The sequence below is a fragment of the Leptinotarsa decemlineata genome, unplaced genomic scaffold (assembly GCF_025532065.1).
Source record: "Leptinotarsa decemlineata unplaced genomic scaffold, Ldec_3_MD MMD2_tig00026307_RagTag_RagTag, whole genome shotgun sequence".
NCBI lineage: Eukaryota > Metazoa > Arthropoda > Insecta > Coleoptera > Chrysomelidae > Leptinotarsa > Leptinotarsa decemlineata.
Window position 1 is genome coordinate 9827761 of NW_027412681.1, and position 23624 is coordinate 9851384.

The 23624-nt window shown below is 35.3% G+C and overlaps 1 protein-coding gene across 4 annotated transcripts in view; it reads right to left on the reverse strand.

Annotated features, from left to right (window-relative positions):
- Nucleotides 1–581: 581 nt before the first annotated feature.
- LOC111508264 (prestin) overlaps nucleotides 582–23624 on the reverse strand; it is a 73713-nt gene continuing 50670 nt past the window's right edge. For all 4 annotated transcript variants that reach the window (XM_074180881.1, XM_023163703.2, XM_023163704.2 and 1 more), the window contains exons 6-14: nucleotides 22952–23116; nucleotides 17652–17756; nucleotides 17325–17458; nucleotides 14412–14574; nucleotides 12337–12513; nucleotides 10663–10935; nucleotides 6183–6338; nucleotides 5606–5801; nucleotides 582–932 (exon numbers count right to left, since the gene is read on the reverse strand). In XM_074180881.1, coding sequence (XP_074036982.1) covers nucleotides 781–932; nucleotides 5606–5801; nucleotides 6183–6338; nucleotides 10663–10935; nucleotides 12337–12513; nucleotides 14412–14574; nucleotides 17325–17458; nucleotides 17652–17756; nucleotides 22952–23116 — 1521 coding nt within the window. In that variant the 3' untranslated portion in view covers nucleotides 582–780. The remainder of the gene's footprint in view (nucleotides 933–5605; nucleotides 5802–6182; nucleotides 6339–10662; nucleotides 10936–12336; nucleotides 12514–14411; nucleotides 14575–17324; nucleotides 17459–17651; nucleotides 17757–22951; nucleotides 23117–23624) is intronic.

Below are 23624 nucleotides of genomic sequence, written 5' to 3' on the forward strand. Positions count from 1 at the left end.
TTCAATTCCTCCTATTGTGAGGTCCAGGGACATGCAATTAGGTCGACTTTTTATTCTTAAATACTAAGCAAGATACGAAAAAAATTCAAGAGACAAAAAATTGTATTTCTAATCTCCTAATCCAAAGAAATAATCAAAATTGCATAAAAGTCAGTGGCGTACATTTTTAAGTAAAAAGTATTCGCTCAAATCCCGATCGAGACGCCACTGGACTTGAAAAATTGAATCACGTTCGGGCTAAATTAGCTCCTTAATGTTATAAATACCATTGCCAAATCATAACAAAATTAGATAAAGGATATTTGAGATATTTACGAATAACTTTTTTTTATTTTTATTTCAACACCGTGTATCTTGAGAACGAAGGATTTGCGGATCCATGTTTATATGAACATTTCATCTTAAAATTTCCTAAAGAATCGTCTGTTGAATTTATGGTACCAACTTGATTAACACCCTGTATATTTATTGACATTTTTTTATTTGATATAATATACTCTTTTCATCCATCAACCAGCTTTGTGTAGATCCTCTCATCTTAGGAGATAATAATGTTCATATCAACTAGATAAACAAATACATTCCTGATCAATGAGACCAATTTTGTATTAAAAAATAAATACTGAATTTTCACATCTCAAAACAGCATAATACAAATTCACGTAAAGGCGTAAACCTAACCTTAGTCGACTTTTTTATTTACATATCACATAGCAATCATAATTTCACTTTGAAAAAGTTTGAGGACATCCACATTAACTTCTACATTTTCGTCTTTTCTTAAGTGATTCTTGAAATGCAGAATTCTTCTGAACCAAGCAGGAAGGTTGTATATTGCACAGCATCGTGCACACTGAGAAAGGTCTTGATATTTCCGGATTCTTTTTCTTTGGGAATCAATTCGCATCTCACCAAAGAATTGTATACCCGGTCTGAAAAAAAATTATATTATTAGGTGCGCGGAAAAGTTTGTATGCTAATACACAGATGACGCTACTTGTATTGAATCCATGATGTTCAGTTAACCTCAACCTTGAAAGACACGTGTACACGTTTCACAGCAGTCGGACTATGAGTTTGTGGGATACAACATTTTGAGTGAAGCAAATTTTGTTACTTTGAAGAATATGGATAATGAATATAGTTTAAAAAAACTAAAAAACACGCTTTGAAAAACATCGAACTGAGGAGTTGAAAATATTTTTTTAAAATAAGCTCAAAACAATAACGAACGAAAAATACTATAGTATTATTGTGAAAAAAGCAACGTGCGCTTGATATGTAAAAATATGACACAAAGCGCCCACGCTTTTTTCAAATACTAGTATTTGTCGTTCGTTATTGTTTAGAGCTTATTTAAAAAAAAAATCAACTTTTCAGTTCGATGTTCTGCAAAAGCGTGTTTTTTAGTTTTTTAAACTATTTTCATTTTTCACTATTAAGTCCGATTTATTGTCAAAAATACTTTTTTTTTCAAGTTCTAGTCACTAGTAATATAAATCTTTAACAGACGGCCCACAAAGACGGCGTAAAATTCCTCTCAAACAACTTAATAAAGTTTGAGCATTGGTTTGAGGTCTTAGTAAGTCTCCAACAGAGGGCGGACAGTTGTAAAATTTGTTTCGAATTCGAAGTAAAGAGAAAATTTGCAGTAATAATTTCAAAAAACAATTCAGTCTTGATGTTTTGATTTGAAATTTCATTCAAAATACTAATAGACTGAAAATATTTTTTCAGTGAATAATTTTATTTTTCGAATCAATCTTTTGATTTGATATATATGTCAAGCACCTTAATTCTAATTTTTCGATTTTTTAAAATATTTGAATACTCAATTTTTAGGTGTACAATTTACGATAAAGTTTTCATTGTTGAAATCCATATTCTGGTTTGCTTTCAAATAATCGAATTATCTTCCGTTTTGTTCAAACCTTTTTTCTGGTAATTGAAAATATTTAAATATTTCATCTGTAGTACAAAATTTCGCTGACACTTATAATTCTTAAAATATGTTTTTTATTTTGATTCTCTTTTGAACAACCTATCAAGGAGGTTACGTATAGCGCCATCTGCCCGCGAAAAGCTCAAACGAAGTTGATTCTTACTGTTATTTTCTATCCATTCACTTTTATATTTTTATGCTTTATAGTTTTCATATTCTCATACTTACATTTATGAGTTGCATGAGAATATTCGTTATTATTATTATTTATTTCGATATGTAGCATATATATTATCACTTTCTGATTACTTTTTCACCCCAAAATGCTGAAATCACCAATTGTTCAAATATTACTTTCAATTTATATAACTTTAATTCTTCAAAATAATAACACTTTGACAATAATATTAGATCAAGTAATAACATAGATCAAGTAATAATGCCGATAATTCTGTCAATACAGATCCCGATCTTGAGAGTTACATACAAACATAAATACAAACAATCATACATACATACATACATGCATACAGGTGAAGCTAATATAAAGCATGTAAAAAAGAATTTCGTGTATTGATAAAACATTGCTTTTTGGCGAAAAAATACTGTTGAAGATATGTTTGGCTTGATGAACATTATTCATTTCCTCAGGGTCATAATGAAAAATGAATCATTCAATGGTAATAAAATCATCGAAGTTTTCAAAAATATCATGCAATACCAGCAATCAATGAATTGATATGGATTATACAGGGTCGCTCAAGTCGGGAAAACCGTTGTTAATAATATGTTAATATATGTTTGGTTGTTGCTTGTATGTTATTTCTTTGTGATTTCAGGTTTTTTGTTCAATAAAATTGTTATTTTCGGTTAATCTTTTTGATTTTTTCAGGGTTATCAAATCAATTTATATTATATTAGACAATGGAAGTTCGAACTGATGAAATACACCACGAAACATTGTCAACCACCTCCAAACAAATATTCTGATTCAACTATGATAGTTGATCATATCTTGTATTAGCTTATTAAAGTAAACATGTTTGTATACGACAACCTCAAACCCAGAAAATATTATCATTACAGAATAAAATGGATGGACATTTTTTTTGTCCTGGGTTGAGAATTTGACGGACTGGATTCTGGAGGATTCTGGAGGAGCAATATCGACATTCGAGCCAACAAAAACATGCACAGCAAGTCTTAGGTTAGCTTCAAGAGAGTCTTTGGTGATACTATGAAGTATTCCGCATCACTAGGTCAACAGTGGAATTACGAAAAGGATACTCGGCAAATAAGCAGTAGCCAAACATGTTTCCAGAGAAGGATTGTATGAAGAGACAATTATTATTCAAGAATACAAAGGCAATATGAACCATCAGAAAGGATACATGATTAGAGATGGCAAGCGTTTCGTTTACTACACCAGCAGACATCTTCTAGGATGCTAGGATTCCGAACGGCCATCAAGCATAGAAACCTGCAAACTTTTTCTGAGGACAAAACACAAGCACTACAGGATAATCCTTTAGACGCTCACAGAGCGGTGCCTGTGCGAAAGTAGCGATTCACATTGGCTTTGAATCGCTGGATGTTAAATCCATTTAGGGTGCAACTTCAGGGTGTGTTTGGAGGCAGAGCTCTGTTAATAAGTACAGAACTCTAAAAAAGATCTGATGTGAGCTTCATAAAGCATCGAAAGTTGCTCAGGTGCGTACAGTTTTCTGGTTCGGAACAGTGTTCCAAGCTTTTGAGAAGCAGCTTTTGTAATTCCAGCGACGTGAGTGTGCCAAGACATTTTGGTGACCATTTCAACTCCCAACAAACTTGAATCTGAATCGCTGGAGATTTAATTCCTTTGGAAAAGCGTTTTTGTGAAGTTTATTCCACATGAACGCAGTTCTTCAAATGGAAGAGTTTTTGAGCAGTAAAGTTCTAGATGAACTGAGTTGAACCTCAAATCGATGAGCAATTACAGTCCGTCGCATATTACGGATTATGTACCACTCTTGGTGAAATCAAATGTGATGGCGACACTTCAACATCTCCCGTGGAAGTATCTTTAAAAGTGTGTATACAGATGTTTCCCACTTAGTGTCTGTATTGGTTAAGAGGGCCGGCACTAAGTGGGAAATATCTGTATACCACTCAGACGGGACAGTATCTGAACCACGAATCCAACCACCATCAATCGACTAAAAGAGGAATCATCAAGACTCTATTAGACCGTGCTTTCGGGCTCTGTAATACGAAGGAAGGTCTCGAGAAGGAACTAGACATCATCAACAATGATCTTCAACGGAATGGCTACTCCAAAGCGATGGTAGAGAAGACTATGGCTAAAAGACAGCAGGAGCCTCACAAGGAAGAGATGCCGTCACAACCAGTGTTTGCACTTCCCTACATCAGAGGATTATCGGAGAGGATAAGAAGAATTGGTTCCAAGTACATCAGAACCTGCTTCAGATCCGATAACACTATTCGTAGCAGTCTCACGAAAACCAGGCCACCAAACGCGGACTGCGATTCCAAGAATTGCATTTACCGGATACCCTGTGAGTGCGGAAAATCCTATATTGGTGAAACTAAGAGGTCATTGAATGTTCGCATTGCCGAGCACAAGACACACACATCAAGGGGAAACCAGCAAATCAGGAATAGCAGAGCATGTTTGGACCCATCAACACAACATGCTTTCCAACAACGTATTCAGCCAAGTTAGCGTAAAGATACGCACCATATGGAAACCCATCATCAAGCAAAAAATGGCCAACTCCCGCCAAACGGTCATCTCCCACTGAAAAATGGAAAAAGTGAAAGTACTCGAACGACCCATAAATAGTCATCTCTCGGAGGAATCAGTCCTGTCATCACTCAAAGACGATTGTAGATACTAACAATCGAAACGTCGTGAACTAACGTGACTTGGAATCTCTTAACTTTTTATTTTTATTTTCATTTCTCTATTTTTTGCAATCGTTCTATTTCTACTTGTATTTTATTTCACTATCATTTCTTTTCAGGTTATTTTTGCCTAATATAATTGTTATTTTCAGCTATTCATTTTTAATTCTTCTTGTTTAGTTGTTTCAGGGATCTCAAATCATTTCATATATTAGACAATGGGAGTCCCAACTAGTGAAATTTATTATTATATCCGGCTCGGAGACATTTATCTTTTTGGAGAAAATCGATGCATGGACATTGAATTGAAGCTGGTTACTTTCACCCCAATTCGAAATCACTTCTAGATCATCATTAAGATTTGGAACCTCCTACTGCCGGTGAAGATATGCCTCCGTAGCCGATGTTCTGGAACCCAGATGGAATGACGAAGAAAGTGTGCTGTTGTCAGCAAAGTAATATATTGGATTATTGGTTTTTTCAATAAGTCGTTGACATACAATAAAAAGGGGGTTAGAGACAATATGGATCCCTGGGAAACACCAGCGTTCCACTTTCAGGGATCGTTCTTTAAGGAAGCTGAAAAGCCATACAGAGCAATAAACTACGGCAATAAAACTCAAGTTTATACATACACCTCTGTCAGCATTCTCAAAATGATTAGTTATTCAATTACAATTAATGGAAATTACTGAGACCTCACTCAAAGTTTTGATGAATACAGTATATTTTTGACTTACTCACTTCAACCGTACTCACCAGAGCATCCGGCAATAAAAACTGGGATTTGTAGCTTTTCGAAACCCTTTATTACACCTTCCAGCATAGATACGCCAGACGGATCAATGTAGCTCACTGAGGAGAAATCTATTATGATGTATTTGAGACTGGTGTTGATTTTTCCATGTAATTTCTTCATTTTTTCACTGTTGTCTTTTTTTTCACCATCTACAATCTGAAATTATTGGAAACATTGAGTTTACTCATTTATGAGCCGGGTAATACAAACAACACTTGAGTCATTTTCGCAAATGACGATCTCAGTTATCGTGTTGGAATGAACATAGCATAATGTCTCGGGAAAAATGTTTCACCTGAATTATTGACAAAGTCAGAACAGTATTCAAATTTCTTCCAGAAATTTGTTAGAATCAAATGAAAAAAAAAAGAAAACAAAAATAAGTAATTAGAGAAAACAAAATTCAGGTAGGCCATGGAACTTGTAATACCAAGTTTGGTACCACGAGTTCCATTGGACCAGCTTGGATTTTGTTTCCTTCAATCGTGACTCCAGACCTTGTTGTTTTTATGAGAATTATTGAATCCATAAAGTTACCTTTTCTTGTTTCCTGGCCAGTTTGTTACGGCATATAAGTTCCTTTTGTGGGTTAACGTCCACCAATCTGTAGAGCTCATCTCTGAATATATTCTTTGTTGCAAAATTGAGGCCGCCACAGTAATGGAAAATTTTAATACCTTTCAGTTCTTTGGCCTGTGAAATTAAATTACAATTAGAATGTCACTAAGTCAGGTTTATAGTGGAAAAAGGTGGAAAAACCTTCATGGCTTTCACTTCTCCATCTCTTCACAAAAAAATGTGGAAAGCTTCAAGGTAAAGAAACAAGAAACAAAACAATATAACATGTGGAAGAGTAATGCAGCGTTCATATGAATGATATCTGATTCGATTCCATAACGAATATTTGGAAGACTATTGAATAGAAAAAAATTATTTTTCATAATTCAATATTCATGAGAAAGTAGTTGTTTCAAAAGTATTTTCCCTTTCTTCCATTTTGTGTCTGAACGTAACTTTTATGCATGATCTACACATTTTTGTAGAGACTTCATTCTACACTCAACTGATTTTTTCACACTATTCTTTCGTAGGAGATGGAGATGTGAAAGCTAAAAAGCGGTTTTCTCGAAAACTCATCTCTGCTGAGAGAGATGAGTTTTCGAAAAGAGTTTTTATAATCACAAATTACCCTATCAACAAGCAATGATGCTTGTTGTTAGGGTAATGATGCTATCCTTAATATCTATCATTATGCGGACGACACGTAGTTATATTAATCATTCATTAAGTGACAGACAATATTGTTCTTGAAAGTCGAATCAATCAAACTGACAATCTGAAAGTTAACACGAGTGAATCTCAATCTTTACTGAGTTCCTGAGTTCCTCTACATACTTCGCACGGTGTTTTGGGTTTGACCTTGAATGACCTTTATTGATTCACGCGGATATTTTGAAGATTCAAGGATTCGAACTAGAACGACCTTCAGTTGCATAGATCGAGAGGCTTCTGGAGAGCGTTTTCAGTTTGACTTTGAGTGACCTTCTGCAATATCATACTCCTATGCAGAGGTGACTTTGAGGGTGCTTATGTAATATCTTTCCCTCCCCACTTTTTGAAATAATATATGAGAGAGGGGCCACTCACTCACAGGAGACAGTTCAATTCGTGCGTACTGAATATCCCTACAAATATGATTTGCTGTGATAGGTGCGGTAAAAGTTTTAGCCGTAAAGATAACATGCGTCGTTATCAAATGCAGTTCTGCAGGCCTGATGATGATAACGCAGGTCCTCCAACAAATCGACCCAGAGCGGATTCGGTACAAAAAGCAATTCCCCCACGATTCAGGAGGCAGCTGAGTCAAAATAGAAACTGTTTGAATTCAGACTCAGTCTGTTTCGTAAAACACTCATATTGTGTAGAGTCCCCTAGTATAATTCATCAAAGGACAAAATAGCCATTAACTGCCGACATCATTTCTTCTTCGTTGGGAAATCTTCAACCACTGAGACATTTTAAGTTTGAGATCAGAAAATAATCAGAGAAGGGGCTGAATCTGGCAAAAAGGGTGCATGAGGTAGCAATTCAAACTTCATTTTATCAATTCTGGTCATTGCGATAATGGATTTGTGAGATCGTGCATTATCTTGACAGAACAACACTTTTTTCTTAGCCAAATGCGGCCATTCTTGCTTGATTTTCTCACTCACACGTTGCAATAAGTTTGCATAATACTCGCCGTTGACAGCTTTACCTTTATCAAAATAGTCAATGAAAATTATCCCACGTGCATTCCAAAAAACCGATGCCATGACCTTGCCTGCAGATGAAACGGTCTTCGCCATCTTTGGAGCCGGTTCTCCCTTCTGAGTCCACTGTTTCGATTGTTTTTTTGTCTTGAGTTTGAAGTGATGGGCCCATGTTCCATCCATGGTTATGAAACGACGCAAGAATTCTGCTTTGTTACTGTAACCATTCGCTTAACACTCAATTGAAACATCTTCCAACTCAACTACAACTTTTAGTGTAAAAGATCTGGTTGCCAGTCCGTTAAAACCAAATTCAAGATCTGGTTACCAATGCAGTTCAACCCAAACAATCAGTGCGCAAGATAGTCGCTACCGTAGGTACAGGTAAATCAACACTGCATGAAATTTTGAAACAACATTAATGGGCTCATTCAGGCTAATTTAGTTTTTTATTTAAAATTATATATTATAAAAGTAAATCATCCCCCAAGTATCCCACAAAGTTTTCCGGTTTATATGTCAATTAACAACTGAGCAAGAGCAATTGAAAATGTGAGATCGCCCGCGGTACATCTTGACATCACACCAGGCAAACGAGCTTCCAGCAGTGGCAACCAGGCCTGTAGTTGGAGATTATGCATCGCTGCTATCGTCAAATCAATTTAATTTTCTTCAAAGTAATGTATATATCAATTCTGGGTAACTGGCATTTTTGAGACAAAAGTTTTATAATAAATAAAGAGTCCCTTGGGATTCCAAGACATAATTTCGGATATTTCTCTATGAAGTGAATAGATCTTCGCTCAATATTGTTTTTCGAACTATAATATTCCAGACGAAGTAGAATCTGACGATGTATCGACAGAAGTCATGTCTGATGTACTCAAACTCTCACTGTCCTCGAGGAAACTTAGTAGTAATTTTTTCCAATACTTTTTTTAGAACGACTTCTTTTTCGTTGGTATATAATATTTACGGTCTGTTCAGCTTCTAATCTTTGAGAAACCTGTTTATGAACTTCAATTCCAACATCAAAGGTGCAAGGTATTTTCCTGTGTACCTGCTCCATCACACATGATTTGATTTTCAGCGATATCTTCGTTGCAAGTATTCAACAGAATTTGTTTTTTCTTTTTTTGAACAAACGGTGGAGCTTTAGATGTATGGGCCGTCGGTCTATCAATCTGGCAATCAAATATTTGCGGAATTACGCCTGGTTTCAATATCATTTTTCGCACATTCATAGTTTTGATATACATGTAATTTTCTGAGTCTGTTTCAACCTAAAATTCAAAGTAGTGCTCAGAGTGAAGTATAATTTTTTTTATTAATCATTATCATTCATACTTACATTTAAAATAATCTTCGCAACAAAAATGCGTCCCCTTGGCAGATACAAAGTCGGCCCTCCGCATAGCGTGCTGCCATAACTTTCGTAACAGTAAAATAAAAATGTTTTCTGCTGCAGTTACCGAATAATTCTTGCATTTAGGAACGATGCAATATTTGTAACGTCATTTTTCATCACTATTCATGTTCACGCAATTGACACACTGCAGTAAACAACACACAACTTTAGCACTCGTATTTCGCTTATCCGATATCCGCTAGCACTCCCTTGTAGGGGGAAGATGAAGAGTGAAAATTCAGATTTTTTGCAGATGTACTATTTGTAACATAAACTTTCAAATTATGAAATAAAAAAAATTTGTTAAATGAGCCCATTCTATTCGTTTGGAATCCATTTTGTACAAGACTTAAAAGGAGATGACCCAGACGAAAGACAGCATGCATTACCACACAACCCAATAACATCTATCGGATCTGTTTCAGTCATAAAGGAAGCTTCTTATAAATGATTCTCTTGATAGACATAACTGCCGATACTGAAGTGATCACACCCCTCGATGGATTGCACAAAATCCTGTGGAATTGAAGGTATGGGCCGTAATTATGGGTGAAACGGTAATTGGCCTTTTTTATAGACGAAAATTTCACCAAACGCTTATACTTGCGACTTCTAGGGGGAGCTATCAAACCTGGGAATGCAGATGCTATTGAAAATGATGTTTTCCAAACTTTTATGTTCCCGTGAGGGAAGATGAGGAATTTCCTGGTCGTTGGATTGGGCGTGAAAGGCAAATTGAATGGCTACCAAGGACAGCCGGACATGCCTCTCTTGACTTCTTTCTGTGGAGTTATGAAAAGGAGCGGATATTGTTTGGATAACCAGCAAACTCGCAAGAACTTTGACAGCTAGTCACAAATGGGTGCGCCACTATAATACCGAAAATTCTGACAAACGTATAGGTGGAATTTGGTGTCATTATGAACATCTCGCTTAACGAAATAATCTTTCATCGACGACTGGCATTAATTATTGATATTCATCATTGATCCAAAAAGGGGTAACCGTAGAGACCTCTAGTTTATACAGAGATGTTTATGTCTTCAAAGCCGCCCAATAAAAGTGAAAACGCTGCAGATACGTAAAGAATTTGATTTCTCCGTTCATATATGATTGTCAAATTTTGTTTTTTAGTCTTCACTGACTTCGGAGAAATTGACCCACTGAAACTTATCGAATACTCGCTATATATAAAGGATAAAACTCTAAGCCAGTCATCAATGTATTTATAGTTGACATTTGCATTCCATATCACTTATGTCGATGCATAAATGCTCTTGGGGATTCTTATAATCATCAAAATTATTTAATTGAAGTGTGTCATACGGCTAGATTACAATAATACATAAAAGCTCACCCCTTTGTATTTATTAACATCCAAATATATATCCGTGTGTGGTACTAATCCCATAAGACAGGAATGTGGCTTGAAACCGAGGATGAAGATTGTTACTAGCGACATGAGTACACCAACAAGTAGTCCAATGTCCATACCGACGAACACAACCGTCAGGAAAGTAACAATCCATAGAAGAGCGTCCAATTTGCTTTGTCTCCAGAATTTTGCAATGTCCCCTATCTGCATCAACATTCCTTTTAGAGAAACTACGATGATACTGGCAAGGACACTCTGAAAAAGAAAGGAAGGAAATCAGTATACTTGGGTTAGGTTAGATCAGAAGTGAGTGGGTGTATTCAACCCTTCACCGCAACCCGCAAGTGTTTATTGTGACTCACACATATTCACAGTCGACCAAATGAACCCAGCTTCTTAACGAAGCTGATTAGTTTAAATGGTAAGAGTACGGCAAGGAATTCAGTATACTTCAATTTGATTTAATGAGGTGGGAGCTGAAATTTAGAATGTTAACTTGGACGTGTAGGTTTGTTAGGAACAAAATAAACTATGAGAAAATAAAATCAATTTTTTCATCAAGTAACAATTTTAAAATTTTCTCTGAATATACTTTTCGAATTCTAGATAATAAGCGCTTTATATAATATAATACCTTGAATACATACCACCTTCTACCTACAACTTCAGAGAAGGAATTTAACAAACTCAATAATTGAGTATTTGATAAACTAATCACCAACTTTCACTTTGAAAAAAAAATTCAATAGAGGTTAAGTATTGAAAACTATTTGGTCATTTAGTTTTCAGAATCACAAAATGTATTCATTTTCAAGCATTACAAAAGAGTATCATATTAAAGTATATTGTATAGCGTTTTTATGGATGATATATGAATCAATTTCTTAACGAATGTTCAGAATGTACAAACTAAATAGAAAAAAAGTGATTTTCGTATATCAAATTTTCATATGGGAGTAGTTGTTTCCAAAGTACTTTTTCTTTCGTTTCATTCAATTTTATGAGAAAGTAGGTGTTTCGGAATTGGTTTTGCTTCCAGTTTGTATCTGAAAGTAACTTCTATGCATGAAATACATAGCTTTGTAATGAATAGTTCATTCTGACCTCAGTTGCATTCTTTCTTCCTTTGAAATTTGTCCATAATTTCTGTATAAACATGAAGAAGTTAAAGACGAAAATATTTCTTGCCCAAAAAATATTCACCTCAAGAACTAGATCTTAAAATTTATATGAAAATGGTTTTCCAAAATGGAAACTATTGTGAACTAGCATCATTGTCGACGGCAACGATAAAGGCAATGATGCTGTGGATAGGAACTTGATGACACATTGTTTTTCTTGATAGTTTGAGTTTTCATGAGTTATGTAAGATATTAGTGGTAGCGATAGGAAAATAGATATAATTATTCATTCATTGATGTTTGTTCCTTGGTAGAGAACAGTTCGATGAATATAATGTGTTAGTCCGTTGATGTTTGAAATATTATTAAAATATGAAGGTGTTACAGTGAAAGTTCAGTGTATTATTTTTAATTGAAGTTCACACATTAAATATTGTCCATCTTTAAAAGGTAATATTACTTAAAAAATACCGAAATAATTGTCAATTTTCCTTTACCATTCTCACTGGACAGAGTATTTTTATTTACTACTTACCCTCGGAAGGAGTTCAAAAAACGGTCCAATCCACAGGAGGACGAAAACAAGAATGAAGCATGACACAATCGATACAATTTGTGTTTTTCCGCCTACCACTTGTTGTATCATGGATCTTGATAAAGAAGCGCATATTGGCATGCAAGAGAATAAAGAACCAAACACATTTCCTGCTGCCTGAAACAAAATTTGATGAATGAAAACTGATATGTAGATATATCGTGCTCGTATAATGACTTCAGACTGATATTTTTCACTATATTTCTTGAGGTATGAAGACTACTATAGGTATAGGTAGGAAATACTTTTTATTTATCGTGAAGGTTTGTCTGCCTATCATCATTCAATTATGGGAGTGACAGTTTTTCCTATGAGCTTTCCCCAATATTTGAATAATGAAAACCATACAATAAAAACAAATACTATTTCAAATGAATTTCAAGAGTAACAAGAATGAGCTGACAACATTATGTTGTGACGAGTGGATGAATTCAATACATAGATCATAGAAACTGTTCTGAAAATCATAAAACCTATATGGAAATAACTTATATTCAAGAAAGCATTATATAGCTTTCAACAAAAACTCACTCATTCACTGCTCACTCGACTGAAAATCAAATCGGTAATCTGAAAAGTGAGCAAGAACAGAAATATTTTTTTTAAATCCATCACACACGCACACACATCACTTGCAGAAGAATCAGTTTTCAACTATAAAAAATGAGTAGAATCCTGATATTTGATCTTATTCTCCCATGGGCATTTTATTCATTACTTCAAAGTGTGACAATTGAAAAATTTTAAACAATGAGTTGTCAACGGTTTGAAACTTCGTAAAAATCTTTACTGATCAAACGAACAGAAGAGTAAGGAACTTGAGGATTATCTTTCTCTCTCTCTCACCGTCTTCTAATGAACCCGTACTAGTAGGCGGGACCATACCGAAATTAGAAATGATGACAAACCAACCAACATTATCAGTGTTATGTTGATTTCATTGATTGTTTTCGCCCAGGCGATTTGAAATGGGTTGACTTGATGGGATTCCTACAAGCGGTTCACGTTGGAATTGAATCGCTAGAGATTATATCCATTTGGGAAATCGTTCTCAGGAAGCTTATTCCACATAAACGCAGTTCTCCAAATGAAGAAGTTCTGAAACCTAAAACCGCAAAACGATGAGCAGCCACAGTCCATGGCGTTTTTCTGATATTAACTGCTCTTGGTGGATTCAAATGTATCAAGTCACTTGAACACATCCCGTGAAAGTTTTCATAGAAGAAAGAAAAATCCCCAACCTTGCTCCGACGTTCCAGACTGTGTATGATGTCTGTGTATCCAATCAGGTGAATGGCTCATTTCTGGAAGGTATCCAGCAGCTTCAAAGTATGCTCAGGGGTGGAGCTCCATACATGTGACCAATACTCTAAAGAGAGTCTGATCTGAGCTTCATAAAGAATCAAAAGTTGCTGACGTTTGTACATTTTCCTGGTTCAGAACAGTGCTCAGAGATTTTGAGTAGGAGCCTTTGTAATTCCAGCCACATGATTGTGCCAAGATACATTGGTGTAAATTTCAACCGCCAACGAACTTATCGAAGCAGAAAGCGGAATTGTCTGTCCTAACATTATTATATCCGGTTTGGAGACATTCATCTTCTTGAAGAAAACCGATGCCTCAGTTTTTGTGGCATTGAATTGAACCTGGTTACTTTCACCCCAATTCGAAATCACTTCTAGATTCTCATTAAAATATGCAACCTGCTGCCGGAGAAGATGTGCATCAGCAGCCGACGTCCTGGTGAACGAATAGCATGACGTAACAAGTGTGCTGTCAGCAAAGCTATATACTGGATTCACTTGCAAGAAACGTTATTTCAGGAAGCTGAAGAGCCATACACAAAAAAGACCCAACAAGCCATAGCATCGAAGTTTGGCCGGAAAACTCTCATGCCTGATTCTACAGTAAACAATTTTAGAGTTTAAGAAAAAGTCATGAAGATGACAACTATCTGAAAGAGTTATCAATCGAAATGAAAGTAGATGTTTTCCTAACTATGTTATTTTCCTTACCATTGCTAGAAGCTCTTGATTTGCATCCACTTCATAGTCTCCTCTTTGAGCCAACATGAGGGCCAGAGACAAAGAAGTGACGTAGGAAACGATAGCAACTGAAAAACCGTCAATTAACACAGAAGAAAGTAGAGAAAATGGGGGAAGCTCCGGCTGTGGTAATCTGAAAAATAAAATTAAATTTATCAGTAACTTTACGACAATTCATCGTCTTGTAAGCTCTGTTCAAAGTCATCAATTACCATGTTTTTATTGGGCCTGAATCTGAAACGGTGGTATATATGTCGTCAAGATAACTGGGAAAAATGATACCAAAGTATATATTTCTCACGTTATCATCTTGATTGAAGTCTCAAAATGCGTACAGGGCATGATGCAATCATCCCGAGTATATGGTTGATCCAAACACCTGGTGTACAAACGGTTCAAATATGGAACTGAAGTTCAAAAAACGATTGTTTTTCGGTCAACTGGCTGTCGCGCTTCAAGAACAGCAAATCTACCAATAATGAATTATGACTAACAAATACACATCTCTCACAAACCTCGGGTATTCGATGTGGAAGAGGGTCTTTACAGGGTTTCGTTATGATGCAAAACAAAGATTCAACATCAATCACTGAATGAGACATCTTTTCCTGTCTTTCTTTAACTTTTAGTGCCGGAGAGCAATCAGATGAAACTAGAGCACAAGAACAAAGCATTGGCAATTCCAGACCTGCACAGGTTTTATCAGTGATGCTAAGCTGAATCACAAATATAGTGTTGGGCTCAACTTTTTTCAAATAACAATCTTGAGTAGTAGAAAATATGGACAGCTACCCTAACGAAGATGCCTTTTAAGATATCGTCAGAAAACTCAAACTTCACTTATCCAAAATAAACAATAGTTCCTATGCGTTTCTGTGTTGCAAAGTGCAGCTTTGCTCTGAATGGGAAAAGCAGACAAGCTTGTTAGGTTGATTAAAGTAGTTGATTATACACCAAATTGATCATTGGAGAACCCCAGGCTTCATTTCATATTTTCTTTTTTCTTTGGCAAGAGTTCTTTCTTTACGAAGTATCTTATTTTTCCACAAATAATTGAATACTGCAATGGAAATTTTCGATTGGAAATTGGAAAAAAAAGAGCTATTCGTCGAGTAACGAGAAATGTTTTGTATGGAAAAAGGAAACTTGTTAGTGAATAAGATACGGTTAGACGAATAACTAGGTCAGATGAATTATCTGGAAAAGTGACTTAATTCTAAATTAAATTTCAGAACATACTAACGGGTCTTTCACTGAGCGCTTCCTATCTTTGAATTTGAATAAAACATAGTGTGTGTATGAGATATAATCGAAATTCTCCATTCGTTTGAAAGACCTATTGATGCCATCATGTGTGAAATATAACTTTATTCAAAGGTCCGCCACGGCTTCTCTGCTTGGAATGCATCCAAAACGTTCGATTTTCCATGACCATGGCTGAAATTACCCGATGAAATGAGTTATATCAGCTCTGAGGACCGCATACACCTGCTGCTTAAGAAAACCCCACAAGAACTGCTCCTACCCCGCTCCACCTCAATCAGCAAGGGCACTTCCTGAAGCGGGCGACAAGAGCCTCGCCTTGAACAAAGGCAAGGAACCGGCTGCCTCTGCAGGAAAGTGCCTTCACTTGTGCACCTCCACGGAGGGTACCGGTACTCCAAGAAGGTTGAAGAAGCCGCGCAACGACAGTAATGTCGCTGCATTTTCCAAAACCTTCACGGAGGCCACCGTGAGACACCTCAAGTTAACCAAAGAGAGTGTGTTCTGCGAATGTTGGCCTTCACCTGCTGATATAAAGAAGATGTCTCCTAATGACCTGCCCACCTTCCTGGAAAAGGAAGATGACCTAGGAGGACAACTCCTCGGAAGAATATTCAATGGGTCACATGTGGCCTGAGTGCTGTGTGCCTACACTCACCCTACACGACCATGCTCGTGCAGAATATCCGGTGTGGCATGAGCTGTGTGGCACGTAGCGTCGTCCTATTGAAACCACATATTGTTGATGTCCAGATCATTCAATTCAGGCCAGAAGAGGTTATCATCGACCTATAGTACCTGCCGTTTACAGTGGTGACCTGGCCAACGTCGTTCTCAAAGAAATATTAACCGATGACCGCCAGCCATTCCACACGATGACTCATGTCGAATGGTATTGTCCCAAATTCGATAATTTTGTTTGTTCACGTACCCACTCATCCAGTAATGGGCCTCATCGATGAAAATCAGTTGCCAACTGATCCAGGGATCATTCAGCAAACACACATCGTTGTGTATGGTCGTTTAACTTCAGTTCCTGGGTCAGTTGAATACATCAAAAATGCAACATTTTTCAAGACGCATATTTTACCAATCAAGTTGACTTCATCCCAACATGAATTATAGTAACACCTTTCTCTTGCTCAGGTTATTTACATCTGAGAGGGTGAACTTTCAATTCCACGTTCAGTCTGACATCAATCATTTCTTCAGTGAGAATTGACGAAAAATTTCTCCCAAAATTTCAGAACAATTCACATTACAAAACAATAGGCCATTTTGAATAAAATCTTGGTCGCTGTTCATAATTCCCATACCACACTTTGCTATTTTCAGACTTCCGAAAGCACCCATGAGTCCAGTACTATTTTCCGACATCAAAAATTTCGAACAATGTTAATTTAGTCAATTAACATTTATTAATGTTCGCTCATTATATAGTTATTCTGCAAGGCGACATTAGACAGTTGATGTGAAGTTCATTGGCCAGACAATGACAAGTATATAGGTCGAATTAAACAAGCTTATATAACTCGTTTCAAACAGCACTTTGCGCAAATCGTATTGTGACCAGAAGAGTGAAAACTATTTTCGAAAATTAAAACTTACAGCTCAACTCACCCAGTAGGTATATCACCAACTATTTTGATATTGTAAGTTTCATGTAAATTGGAATACTGACAGATCAATGTTCCGCTGACCACAGCTATCAGCTCAATAGGTATTGGAATCGTTGTTCTCTTGGCCACTATTGGCTGAAAATAAATATATTTATATCAGTGCATTCCTACTTGGAAATATATCAGTAATTCTTTGTTCTGTCGAATCAAAAGTAGAATATTCGAACATAGTATGAGTTCAATATAAAATCAGTTTCTTATCTAAAACTATTTTTTGTATGTTACAATTTTCAATAACCTCGTAGTATGAACAAAAAATGTATCTTACCTTGAGTACTTCATTATTGAATGATAATATCGTAATGGTTACTGCAGAAGACAATAAAGCTGCGTAGTTCACGTTTTCCAAATTACTTATTATGGCGGATATTGTCTGAAAAAAAAGTGTTTGAAAACAGCATCAATAAACCGCGACACGGTAGAAAAATATTCATTGAGATATGGAACTTCTAAAATTCATGACATTGAAATGTACACAACTTGTGAAACAACCCAAAATCATTTGAGTCATTATCTTGTAAATTGATCTAAAACATTTGATCGTAAACTGGAAATGAATTTGGAATTGCTTTTCCCAATTCCAGTCGCAATGAAATATATTTTTTTCAAAAAATTCATCTGAGACTCATATCAAACTTATGACTTTCAATATAAAAAAACTGATACATATGAAACTATTTGAGGAATTGACCATAATTGTATTTAGTACGTATAAAATGTCTATCAGAGTATAATGTAAAATTTTGTAAGGAGACGAATTTCATGTCTATACTCCATTAATTTACTTCCCAGACTTAGTGGGCGACAGAAGGCGTTACTAAAAAGAAGATAGATGTTGATACATAAAACAACAAGCTTGGATTCATGAGTCCGTATGTACAAAAGAAATTTCGTTGGTTATGAGGTGGTTAAAATTGAGCGAAAGGAAATAGGTTATTTCACTATTTCAGACTCATTAGATAGTTACATGATGTTTGAAGGGTAATACAGAGTGCTGATTGAACATGCGGCAAAAAATTCAGGGAATATTCCTTGGACTATTCTAAGGATATTTTGTCCTTTGTCCTTGGTAATTTCAAAATTATTAACATAGCCGAAATGAAAGTATAGCGTACTACACTGGACCTACCAAGTATTAAAAATCTAACAATTCTGTTGTTACCTATCAACAACATTCCGATTACTACAAACGGCTGCAGACATTCAACTTGAATAGTATGTCTCGTAAGTGATCATTTATATGTTTCGAATAGATTGAAACTGATTGACTTTGTCTATTTGACGTGCATTTTCTGTGTTCAATCTTGTTAGTTAAGTCTTGTTAGTGAAGTTCTCTATCATGAATGGCTATAGTAACGCAGAGATGGCTGATATGCATTTCATTGGACTTTTTGATGGCAATTCATTGGAAGTTAGGCGGTTGTACAGTGAACGATTTCCTAATCGTAATGTGCCTGAGAGAAAAACCTTCCAAAGTATACATCAACGACTTCGTGAAACAAAAGAATTGAAGCGAAGGCTAATGACAGTAAGAACGGTAGAAGTAGAAGAGAATGTGCTGGCCATCATAGAAGAAGATCCAGGTACCTCCACTTTAAAAATTGCAGATACTCTAAATATGAGTAACGGGACGATTTGGAAAATCCTTAGAAAGTATTTGTTGTACCCATACTACATACTACTAGTTCAGGCACTTCCACGTAATGCATTATGTCAATGGCTTTTGCGTACATTGGTTCAAATCTCTCAACTACTGACGATGAAGCCAGTTTCTCAAGAAATGACATAAGGAATTTCCATAAAAAACATGTTTTGCCTGAAAAAAATCCACACGAGTTGCCTAAATATCGCTTTCAACATCAGTTCTCGTTGAACGTTCAGAAAGTATTTGTTGTACCCATACCACATACAAAACGAGTTCAGGCACAGATTTCTTTCCACGTCATGCATTATATCAATGGCTTTTTCGTACATTGTTCCAAATTCCTCAACTACTGACGATGAAGCCAGTTTCTCAAGAAATGCCATAAGAAATTTCTACAAAGACCATGTAATGTTTGGGCTGAAAAAAATCCACATGAGGTGCTTGAATATCGCTTTCAACATATGTTCTTGTTAAACGTTTGTGTGGGAATTATAGGTGACTTCTCAATTGGGCCGGGATTTTTTTCCAATTCTACCGGTATTTCTGCCAGCAAGTATTACCGGCAAGGAATACCGCAACTTTTTGGAACAAGTGCTACCTCAGTTTCAGTTACAAGAAATGTAATGTTGTTCATGCACAATGGTGCACCAGCGCATATTGGCTCAAAAGTTTTCAACAGTAACATACGGAGATCGCTAGATTGGTCAGGTGGCTCTATGGGGCCAACTGAAGTCATTAGTTTATAATATCCCAGTGGAAGATATGGAATATTTGAGAAATCAGATAATCGCTGGATGTAACGCAATCAGAAAAGATTCTGGTGTTTTTGAAAGAGTTCTCTTGCATTCGAGTGGGGGTGTAGTCACTTCCAAAAGTTCTTGTAGATTATTAAACATTACTTATGATTTTTGGTAATATATATATATATATATATATATATATATATATATATATATATATATATATATATATATATATATATATATATATATATATATAAATCCTTTATTTAGTCAAAGACTAATAAATTATACATATAAGTGAATAACAATTTTAAAGAAATCGATACAATCTAAAAATTATAGTTTTTTTTTTTTGTAACTTGTACAATGTCATTAAGCTGTAATATACTTATATTAAAATAATTAATTACTAATTTACATCTCACCTCAAATATATTGTAAAAAAAAATGTTACTACAATATAATTCCATCCGTTAATAGGTGCTTCTTGAGTTTGACTTTAAATATACTCAGACTTTCAGAATTTTTTACATAAACCGGAATATTGTTGTACATGGTTACACCTTTAACAAAAATAGAGTTTTGGCTATATGTTCTGCTAACCAGAGGAACACGAAGATTACCTCTACATCTAGTATCGTGCTGATGAACATCCTGATTGAGAACTAAGATATTCTGCAAGTATTCAGGTGCTATACCTCTTTTAATTTTATGAATGAATATAAGGGAGTGATATAATAGATAAGTCTTAACCGGTAACCAATGAAGAGTATCGAGCATAGAATTTATTGACGTGTCACGTGCACAACAAAGAATAATTCGCATAGCTTGATTTTGCAATTTTTGCAAACGGCTTAGCACATTTTGATTCACCAGATAAAGCACTGTTGCAGAGTGGTTGAAATGAGGAAGAATAAGTGTATTATAAATTATAAGTTTACTCCACTGAGTGAGATGCGGAGAACATCTCCTCAAATAATAAATTTTCATGGCAATTGTTCTTATAACATTTTTTGCATGGTCATTAAAATACAGTTAACGATCAACCAAAACCCCTAAATATTTAAATGTCTGAACCATTTCTATCTGGACACCATCGATTGAAAGTTTTGGCTCTGTTTTCATTACTTCCCTATACATTTTATCTCTACTGATTAACATCCATTTTGTTTTGTTTGTATTTATTTTCAATAAGTTTCCACAGCAATAATTTTGAATGGCTTCTAAACTTTCGTTGATTGCATTGAAGCATGTTGAATGATTATTCCCAGTGTGATAAATAACAGTGTCGTCAGCAAAAAGGTGTATACAACATTCTTTCACCACCTCAACAATATCATTTATATAAACTAGAAACAATAAAGGACCCAGAACACTACCTTGAGGCACTCCTATATTCTTATCGAGTGTGCCAGATGTAACATGGTTAAATCTTAATTTTTGTTTCCGGTTATTCAAATAGTCTGCAATCCATTGTAATGCTGCATCTACAATTCCAACTGACTCCAATTTCTTCAATAATCTGGTTCTGTCAATAGTTTCGAAAGCCCTTTGCAAATCCAGAAAAACGGTCACTGTAATTTGATTTTTTTCTAAAGTGTTCTTCCAATCGTGGAGCACACATTGCAAAGCAGTTTCACAACTGTGTTTATTACGAAACCCTGACTGAACACATGTAAGGGCCTTATTACCTTCCAAGTGATCCACAATTTGATTGTAGACCGCTTTCTCTAGTACTTTTCCTATAATTGGTATCATATTTATTGGTCTCAATTCACAAGCTTTATTCGTATTTGGGACTTTAGGAATTGGGATAATTGTTGCAATTTTCATTTCATCAGGCACTTTATGAGTTTCAAAAGTGGTTTAGAGATGGTTGAGAAGCATTCTTTCAACAATTTTGTAGATATTTCATCTGTACTATTTTTATTTGTCATTGAAAATATTATTTCCTTGAGATTCACAATGGTAATCATCTTGAAATATCTCAATTTATGTGAAACAGGACTAACTATAAGAGGAATTTCGTCTTGAGGTATATTAATTGAATCAGTGATGTCGTTAATACTTTTGACATAGTATTCATTAGGACTATTTGACATTTTGATATTATCATTTTCAATAATAACATCATCGAATTCAATACTTGCATATGTGCTAGAAACACTATTCTTTGGTATATATTTCTTCAAAGTCTGCCACATTTTAGTAGGATTACCGATATTACTATTTATTTTATTTTCTAAATATTTCTTTTTTTCTTGTCTTATAACCTTCACAGCAGTGTTTCGTTTTTGTCGGTAGGTTTCCCAGTTCTCTGCTATACGATTATTGACATATATCCGGTAGCTTTCATCTCTCTCTGCAGTCGCATTTTTGACTATAATATTCCACCATTCTTGATAGTGAGGTAATATTTTTATCTGCCTCACAGGGGCAACTGTATCAACAGCTTCTAAAATTGTGGTAACCAAATACTTATATTTACGAATAATATCATAGGTTCTATAATCCCATTCTATACTCTCTAGTCTTTCATTGATTGCATGATAATCCAAAGTCCTACCTCTACTCTCGATTAAATTTACTTCATTTTTTGAAACAACTTCATCGAGATTTACTATTATATTTCTGTGGTTACCAATTCTAGGTAAATCCAGTACTTGTACATTGGTGTCACAATTTGACAACACTAAGTCAATTAAAGTACCCCCACTACTTGTTATGTTCGTATGCTCTTTAACTTTATTTTCAAAACCAATATCCTCTATCACAGCCATGTAATGGCTGTGATAGAGTGTGGTAATGAATTTTTATTATAGAAATTATTTTTCGCTCCGTATCTTCGAAACATAGCGCCTTATCAGAAATAACCAAAGGACAAAATATCCCTAGAATAATCCCCGTTACGTTTTTGCCGCATGTTCAATAAACACCCTGTTTAAATATTTGTACAGGTTTTAGAAAGTGATAAGCTCACTATCAATACAGTTGCGGAAGTAATATGTGGAAACGGTATTTTTTTTAAATTGCAATGGGTGATTTGGGATTGATGGGATCACCTTGGTATTTCTAATGTTGAACAAGTTTCAGTAACAATGGTTACACAGAACACGAAACTTATTCCGCAGTGCTCAAAACTGTTGTCAAAAATAAATTCAAATCATCACTCAAACTTACATTTATAACTGTGAAATATCCTTTGAATTTGGGTAGGCTGAGGCCAAGCAGATCTTTAACTTGGGTGGAGATAACTTGTACAGCTGCACCAGCAGTGAAAGCATTTACGAGCATTTCTGATAAGAGAGCACTTGCAGCTCCCAAGTGCAAAACATACATGAGCAGCTGAAAAAAAAAGCATTATCAGAATTTTTCAGAAAATAGTTGAGAGATTATCAGAAAGATTTCACTGACTGAATATTTTCTTCAGTGAGAGCGTATTTCAATAAAACTAAGTAGATAAAATAAAACAATGCAGTAGTCCCAAACGTAGACAAATGTTTAAAAGAAAGTCTGAAATATTTGCATTTTGCGTTGATTTATGTCACGGGCACGTCAGGTGTCAAGGATAAAAGTAATGAACAGTAAAATGAATTCAATTATTTTTAAGAAGTGCTTCAGGGAACACGATCAGAAATTTCATTAATTTTGTTTCGTGGTAGATCAGAGATGAAGTGTGTGAAATTTTTTTTCATTTTTGGAAATGATTTACAGTGTTTGTTATTCGGTAAAGAGTTGTAGACAATCGGTCCCAGAAGACTGAATGGAATATGTCTTTTTGACTGGCATCTGGATAAAAAATACTGTCTCGTAGTCGAGAGGACATCTACAGGATAGATTTCAGAAGAATATG